Source organism: Ictalurus furcatus, chromosome 26 (assembly GCF_023375685.1).
Source record: "Ictalurus furcatus strain D&B chromosome 26, Billie_1.0, whole genome shotgun sequence".
Classification (NCBI taxonomy): domain Eukaryota; kingdom Metazoa; phylum Chordata; class Actinopteri; order Siluriformes; family Ictaluridae; genus Ictalurus; species Ictalurus furcatus.
The window spans coordinates 19,454,788-19,463,450 of NC_071280.1; the positions used below are offsets into that span (position 1 = coordinate 19,454,788).

Consider the following 8,663-nt stretch of genomic DNA (forward strand, 5'->3'; position numbering starts at 1 on the left):
CTGGTGAATACAAATTTTATTAAAAAAAGAAAGAAAAACAGAAAACTACTGTTACTGCATTTATGAACATCACAATGTTTTTTTTCTTTCCTTTATAAATTTTCATGGATTGTATCTCTGACATGTTTATTTTTTATTATTACTTGGAACTTGTCTTATTTTAAGTGATTATTATTATTATTATTATTATTATTATTATTATTGACACCCAAGCACCAGGTGTAATGTGGACAATATTTTAGATTCACAACAAAAGTCTTGATTTACACTTATTTTAATTAAACATATTCAAATTACATATATTTGGTAATTACAGTATTTCTTATGTATTTGTTCGACATCTACACCAGGTAATGCAGTACAAGAGCTGCTAAAATCATCAGGGACTCCATCCATCCAGGTAACTGTCTGTTTAGCCTGCTGCAATCAGCCAAGTGCCTCCATGGACTGATGGCTAAACCTGAGAGGCTCAGGAGGAACTTCTTCCCTCAGGCCATCAGACTCCATACAGATCCCTTAGCACTCCATAAGGACTCTACAGTCACTCTTCACTCCACTTTGCACTTTGTATTGTTACTACATGTGACATACTGCATTTTTTTGTATATTCCTGTACATATATTTCTTATCTTATTTTCATTATTTCTTATTCATTTTAAATTAGTATTTGATGCACAGTCTAAAGAGGAGTCAGCCAGGTTTCCATTTCACTGACAGTATACTGTATATAATCTTCCCTGGGTGGTGGTGGTGAGAAAACAGACAACAATTTATTCTACACTATGTTTATTGCATCACGGAAATAAACTTCTGTAAACAGCACATCTTGGTATTTGTCAAATATTTCTGTTTTCTGTAACATAAAATCCAAATTAAGGAAGGTCCTGTCTTATGCAGATAAACCTTTATCTACCTTTATCTTTAAATAAACCTTTACCAAAGCTGGGCTGTGACCTATAAAACACTGTAGTGCCACCTAGAGGCCAATTTTGTCTTACTGCTTACTGGCCCAATGTCTTCACTTGCTACAATAACCATTGAAGCAGTGGGCAAACTTTTACACTGTAGGAACCTATGCAATTTTTATTAAAATATTTATATTTATGTGTTTATGTAACATTTTTTTATGTTTCCCGTAATAATGTGATTACGTGGGCTTGACTGATCATGCCTATGTGTTTTATAAAGGCAGAGGACAGGTGAAGGGGAGTGGCCTGTTATGGAGGGAAGGGACACAGTTTTGGAATTGCGTTCAGCAATTATAGGGTATCCCGTTTCTTTCTTAATTTTTCTATGTTCTTATGATTGTTTTCAGTAAAGAAATTAAGTCTTCGAAACACATGGGTTAGGGTTAGGGTCTACCGTGATTCCTCCACAGACATAAAGGGTCACAACAGAGAGCAGAAATTCAGTAGTCACTAATTTTCATTGTAAATCAGTACAATTTTATTTATGCATGAATTTAATCAAGTATAATTTGTGGATATTGCTTTAAAATAATTCAGAAATTATTATATAGGTCTACTATAGACACTCTTTTTATCCCACTTTATCACATCTATTCATTCATACTACAACCCTCATGCATCAGGTGCAAGTCAGGTGTTTCTGTTTGAATTTCTTGTGTTTCTGATTAAGTTCAATTCTGATTACATTTAATGAAAAACAAAATAAATTCTCATAAAACGGGTGAACGAAAACCACAATATACAGCAGACTGGCTTATCAACAGCTGGCTTATTAGTGAGGAAAACAGCAACCCGGGTTCTAGATAGAGCTACAGTTGTCTTTGTTCAGTCATACAGAGGAAAACGAGGGCATGTTTCTACTGGTTTGCGAGCCAAACTATTACATATTCAGTTGAATGAATTTACTGATGAACAGCACAAAAATAACAATAATGGAGGAGTTTACAAGCAGTATTTTTGGCATTAAGAACATATTTTACAATTTCAACATGATTCCTTCAGAATCATGAAGGAATCAAAACAGAAAAACTGTGTTATAATGTTGAACCGTATAAAAAAAAAAAAAAATAAATAAATAATAATAATAATAATAATAATAAGCCCAGTGTATGTCTAGCACAACCTGCTGGTTTCACGGTGGTAAAGTGCTGAAAGTTTCCAGATTTGACAGCAGCACTGTGTAGGTGGAAAACAGTGTACATGTACAGAGAAAAGAAAAATTGCTTTGTGCTAAATTCCTAAATGTCACAAACATACATAATGTCTGTTAAACTCCCATAAGATCCAGGAGTTTGACTTGATCCAGGCAACAGAATCTGTAAAGAATTGTTAAGTGACTAATAAAGGGTCACAGAGGTCAAAGTTTTTACACTTTGACTACAAAGTGTAGTCATCCTCTCCCAGTTCTTCCTCCCCCAACTCCACTCCTTCCACGTCTTCCTCTTCATCCAGCAAGTCGAAAAGCAATTCCGTCAGGTAACGTTCTTCAGGTTTCTCTCGCACATCCTTGTTCCTTATTTTCTCTGCAGCTGGAACCACCTCTTCACACATTGGCTCTGCCTGTTGTTCCTTCCCATTCTTTTTTGCCTCTGCAGCTGGGACCACCCGTTTAGACAATGGCTCCACCTCGTGGTCTTTCCCATCTCCTACTGCCTCTTCATCTTGGCTCGTCCGCCCACAGAACGGCTCCACCTCGTGGTCTTTCCCATCTCCTACTGCCTCTTCAGCTTGGCTCGTCCGTTCACAGAACGGCTCCACCTCTTGCATCATCATGTCTGCTTCTGGATCTGGAACTGCCCTTTGCCCTGTTGACCACACCACTTCCGGTTTCACTTCAGACCCACCAGGTACCATGGAGTCCTGCAAAGCATTCATGGTTAGCACAGTTGAGGGTCTGCTCTTCATACAGACGAAAAGAAACATGTGCTGACAATAAGCGATATTCACCAACATGGTCTGGAGCCCAACTGAGATATGGTTGTTTAAGTCTAAAATTTAAGCTGAGCATGCACTACACAAATGTACAAAATCCTGACAGATGTTGAAAAAAAAAAACCAACACAACAAAACCTTACCTTAAGGTAGCGCTTCAGTTTCTTGCGGACACACTTGTTACTGAGGATGCTCTGGGCAAAAGACAGCCCCCAATTTTTAGACTGTTCCATCATAATCTTCATGGACATGAACATAAACATACACATTTAGACTCGATCAGAAAAAAAAGTTTATAAAGTATTACAAATCGAAACGGAAAGCAGAGCAACAAATCTCACACGTGTACTGATGCTGTAGATTTTAACGATGTGCTTGCATTAGGCTGCTTGTTTATTTTACGCATGGGGTGCGTGTACCTTGCAGTTATTGATATGATCAGGGGACTTGAGGTGATTCTGAATTAAGTAATGCTGCATGGGTATGTATACATCACACGCTAGACAGTGAGCTGCTTCTGCCTTCCTCATGAAGTGCTCCATACTGATGTCTACACACACACACACACACACACACACACACTCAATAAGTCAATATACGACATATGAAGCAAATGCAGAGAAGTACAAAATGAGTCAGATACCTCGAGTCAGGTCCTTATCTTCATACAGCTGACAGATGGCATCACGGTGATTCGGTATCTGATTAATGAAATCCTCAACCTTCTTATGCTTATAACTTAAACATGTCTGCTAATTACCCAGGTACACACACACACGCAAAAATCAAACAAAGAGTGGTAAGTCATAATGCATATGCACAAACATCGTCACTGTCTCTAGGTACCTGTGGCTGGACCATGTATTATTAAACAGTAACATCTTTTTAAATGTTCTATTGACTCTTGGTTCCACCAACATGGAACCCTTCAGGACAGTGTGTTAGCTAACTTGCACACACTGTTAGAACAACGGGCAACAGTTGGCTTAGCTAGTTAAATCTATTCATAAATTTACAACCTTAATAATCAGAAGCCGGAATGTTAATGAACCCTTTACAGTATGTGATGGTTCCCATGACTTAACAGAGGAGGGAAAATTGGGAAAAAGTTCACTAGTAGCTTCACAGTTTAGCAGTAAAAAGAAAGACTTCTGCCAGACCAGACTTGACCATCATACGTTTTGTTATTCAGTCCCTACTCCAGTCACAAATCTGGTCATTCAGCGGCACGTTTGTGTCTGTTATTAACCTGTCTGTGCTGATAAATATTATACATCCACATATCTGGACACCTTCAAATGGGGGCATTTTGAAAATTTTTGGAGCAGTAGTGTTGTACCTGCAGGAAGTCCACAGTCGGTTCGGAGAGGTGCTCTGACAGGAACTGGAAGTGATCTTTGTGGAATTTGCTCTCCAGATGAGCTTCCATGTTCTTTTTGTAGAACGAGTGAAACTTGCACACCGAACATACAAAAGCTATCCTGGTGACCATGTGACAGACAGGAGAAATGGCCAATCAGAACATTTAATAAACTCTCAGACGGTACAGCACTGCACGGTTTAATGCCTGTACTGCAATTACTTTGCCTCGTTCAAGATAACGCACGCTTTTGGGTTTTTTTGAGGTTCTAGGTTCTGGAGCTGGATCTGGATCTGACCTCTGAGCTGTGATCTTCATTCCTGGTCTCCAGAAAGATCCCTGCTTCTTCTGTGTGCCATCAGGAGCCTGAGTCTGTCTGCCCTGCCGCTTTATTGAAACCGCCGCTACAGAAACGATACAGGTTCGTTAAATCGGAGCAGGACCAATTGCTAAATAAATGAGGTAATATGGATATATGGATAGATGAATAAAGGGAGAAGAATAACTAATACTCACGGCAACTTTGTCCTTCAGCTGCTGATTTGGAGGCCTGGGCAGACAAAAGATAGATCAGTCAGCTCATATTAGCAATACTCACAGGTTCATAAGAGTTTTGTTCGACATAATTTACACCTACTGGCGCAGGAGTTAAATCCTCACCGGTCTCCTCAGTGTGACGTTCTGCATCTAGACATCAAAAAAGAAAAAAGAAATTAATTAACAAAAAGTTCTATATAATAGTCCTGTTCATGAACCCTTCTAAAAGCAAGTACACTGGTTTGTTTTTGTTTATTTATTTTTTTTAAAATAACGTATCAAATGGTTTTAAATGCATATCTATGGATATCCTGGGACAAAATATTAACTCTGCTAGCTGCTAAATCTGGAAACTCCGGTCTAAAAAAAGGAACAGAAGGTCCAGGGTAGTACCTATATCAGATAGTGGAACCTTGTTTTTTTGAAGCTTCATTTTAAGCTGAGCAAGCTCCTCTTTGATAGACAAAACTGTGTACAAAACACCGAGCAATAGATGTGGCTTAATGAATAACGTATTTAAAAGGGAGGATTTCATGAGAATAACAGGACGGATGCTCACCAATACTCTGTCCTTCAGCTCCTGAGTTGGAGGCCTGGAAAGATGCAGAAATTTTTCACTTGATAATGAAAGATCTACAGGTTTCCCCCAAAACCACTACAACAGAACAATGACTGATACGATCTAGATCAATTTGACAAAACATTATAACTGATTATTACAGATTATGACATGTCTGTGGTAGTAGGATGCAGGGATTTTGTCACTCAGGTTGTTCACATAGCCTGTAGAGGACTGGGAACCATTTTTATCTAGATCCATGTCCAGATGGATCTAGTACATCAAGTCAGTTATATTAAAGCTAAACAGGCCAGTGTGATTCTAGAAAGTTCAGTTTTTAAGGCGATTCTCCTCCTAAAACTAAAAAAATTAAAATAAAATAAAAACACTTACAGATACGAGCGTTGCGGATCTCTCAGATGCCTCCATCTTGTTTGTTGAATCTTTTTAATACAAAATACAAAACAAACGATAAAATGTTAAGAAGATAAAAGAGAAAGAAAGTAAAAGACTAAGACAGAAGTTCAGTAGCATTGTTGGTCTCGTCACCTCCTGCAGATTCAGTCTTGCCCATTTTAATCTCTGGCTCGTCGACTGTAGTCGGGCACCCTTTCCTCTTCTTCCCGTCTTGCTCAGGTTTACACTGATGCTTTAATACCAGATCCACATGTTAATCCACATGTCATAACCCATGGTACATCTTTTCATAACACACATCTGTAATGCTCATGTGTAGAGTCCAAATACGATAGTCCTCACTGTAGAATCAAGTCCAGGGGGTAGAGGTAGACCTGATCCAACTCCTCGAACGAGGCACGCTTAACAACTAATTTCTCCAGCCTTGAGCTCACTGCACTGTCTCTGTGTCTCCATGTCTCCACACCAAAGGTCCATAGTTTTGGTTTGTCTCAGCCCAGGTAGTAGGAGCTGGATCAGGTCAGGCTATACCACCTGGACTTTTTGTTTGAGGGGTACATGGTCCAGTCTGGTGATAAGTAAAGTTTCTGTACCTATTAAATTGGTGTATTTACAGATGTTTGCTCATTTCCAAACTATTATCTTGGATACTATTATCTTGTGTCACACTTTAGCATCAATAAATTATATTCAGAACTAAAATAGCTTCTTGTGTGTCCGACTACTTAAGATGGTTTAGGTCAATTAAACAAATTCCAGAAAAATACTTCTTATGCACCTCCCAGTGGTGGAGTCAGCTATGTCATGTACTCTTACCATGGTATTTAGGGCCTGCGCTGTCTGCTTTGCTAGAGCCTTCAGAGCTTTCTGTCTGCGTTTCCTTAACTTAGCTTTCTGCTTCCTCCTGCTGACCGGTGAGGAGTTCTGCATTTCGGTCGATCCAGCACCATGACAGCCATCACCATCCAGTGCAACAAAGTCTATGCTTCCATGCTCTGACATTTCATCGCTAATAAAGTCATCTGGTTTGTAGAAGCCCCGGGGGTAGGGATATGTGAACCTGAATATAGAGAGAGGTGCAGAGATGAGACGGTGCCACCTCGAAATTCTTTTTCCGTGCATTGAATAATCTTTTACCTTTAGTCTTACTTTTTTGTCACTCATAAAGTTCATTAAAAATCATGTTAAGCTCTGCACCATTTATACATTACAAGGACATAAATTTGTGAACACCTGATAATCACACCCATGTGTCCTTGTTGAACATCTCATCTGGGCAGATCTGGTCAACAACTGACTAAAAGCACCATTAGACACGCCCATTGTTTTATTTGTATGTTAATTTAGGCAACACGGCTTAGCTAGCTGTGGAAGACTAACGTTGCTGTCACTGGTGAGACGTTTAAATTTCATCACTTCTTCTGACACAGTGGAAGAAAGGAATGTATGCTAAACCCTAACACACGTTCCTTGTTCCTTGCAAAAGTACATCGAAATGGCAAAAACCGTGTCACCTGTCTCTGCGACTTCCTTCTTTCCGCGCCCCTTCCCTGAGCGTGTTAATTTGCTGGTTGATTCTGGTGATGACGTAATCCTTGCTCGTCCTCATAGAAGAGTGAGGAGGCATCGAGTCCAGACATCTGAACTGGTTGTGGTTTCCTGTTCCTGAGGACAGGCAAGTGGGTGCAGAACACCTTTAAATAAATTCACAAAACTTTTTGGATACGTCTTCACGAGTTCAAGCACCGTGACCGTGTTGTGTGGGTTACGGTGCTCCAGATGAAGAATATTAAACCATCCGTAACCCTAAAGACTTTCGTTGATTATAATAAACACACACACACACACACACACACACACACACACCACCAAGTCCATGTTACCACTGGACTGAGAATAAACAGTATGGTGAGTCATTTCCATTAAAGGATTAGGTAGAGGGGTGCCAATACTATCGTGCAAGGCAGCAGTCAATAACTGCACACCTACAAAGTGACGTGTATTGATTAAAATGCATTAAATCTATTTAATGGAAACCTGAACATTAGGTCAAGTCTAAAAGGTTCTCTGCTGAAAAAACAAACAAACAATAGAAACCATGACATAAATCCTAATGGTTTCACTACAAATACCATTACAAACCATCAGCTAACCATTAAAACCATTACCGGTGTTTAATGGTATACACTAGACATAACATATTACCAACAGAAGGCAACATATTACCAGTAGAGACCCACAGAGACCATTACAGTTTCCATTAAAACCAATACAATTCCCATTATAGCCATTAAAACCATTACAAATTTGATGAGGGCTTCTGTTGGGGTTTTTTTTTCAGCAGGGTTAATGAAAACATTACACAAAAGCCCAGCAGAGCTAACACACCCAAAGTTATTTCTTATTTATATGTTTATATAGGCTCATGTAGACATGCATTTTATTTTAAAAGATGACTAAATTAATTATATATTTAAATGAATTACCTGAACCGAATCTAGAAGCCGCCATACCGACCTCCAATCGGAAATCTCTCAATAAGTGAACAAATTAAACGGCTCTTATTATTATTATTCTTCCACTTTGCGTCTTCCTTCTTCCGCCTCCAATTTCTTCTTCGTCGTCTTTTTCTTCAGCAGAGTTGAGAGCGGGACTGCGCCACAGCGCCACCTTTCTGTCATTCCAATCCCTACCATTTAAAATGGTAGTTCACCCAAACATTCTGTCAATTACTCACCTCGTGTCGTTCCAAACCCATAAGACTTCATCTTCCGAACACAAATGAAGATATTTTGTAATGAAACATGGGATTTTTTTTTTGATAAACATGTGTTTTGTTTGAAATTGTTTGATATCAAAAGTGCAGTGTGTGGAGGGTCAGTGGAGTGAA

General features: G+C 39.1%; 1 protein-coding gene across 4 annotated transcripts; it reads right to left on the reverse strand.

The window, feature by feature from the left end:
• Nucleotides 1–751: 751 nt before the first annotated feature.
• LOC128602474 (A-kinase anchor protein 8) lies at nucleotides 752–8,390 on the reverse strand. 4 transcript variants are annotated; one of them, XM_053616308.1, is made up of 14 exons: nucleotides 8,260–8,390; nucleotides 7,288–7,438; nucleotides 6,590–6,833; nucleotides 5,906–6,005; nucleotides 5,750–5,799; nucleotides 5,357–5,390; nucleotides 4,898–4,947; nucleotides 4,777–4,810; nucleotides 4,559–4,664; nucleotides 4,240–4,381; nucleotides 3,544–3,652; nucleotides 3,320–3,450; nucleotides 3,044–3,094; nucleotides 752–2,828 (listed from the first exon to the last, which is right to left on the reverse strand). In XM_053616308.1, the coding sequence occupies exons 1-14, from the start codon at nucleotides 8,282–8,284 to the stop codon at nucleotides 2,346–2,348; spliced, it is 1,710 nt and encodes a 569-aa protein (XP_053472283.1). In that variant the 5' UTR covers nucleotides 8,285–8,390; the 3' UTR covers nucleotides 752–2,345. The 4 variants fall into 4 exon arrangements, with proteins under 4 accessions (XP_053472283.1, XP_053472284.1, XP_053472282.1 ...); XM_053616309.1 differs by having other exon boundaries at nucleotides 753–2,828; nucleotides 3,044–3,139; nucleotides 3,544–3,601; XM_053616307.1 differs by having other exon boundaries at nucleotides 753–2,828; nucleotides 3,044–3,139; nucleotides 3,544–3,649.
• Between the last annotated feature and the right edge of the window lie 273 nt (nucleotides 8,391–8,663).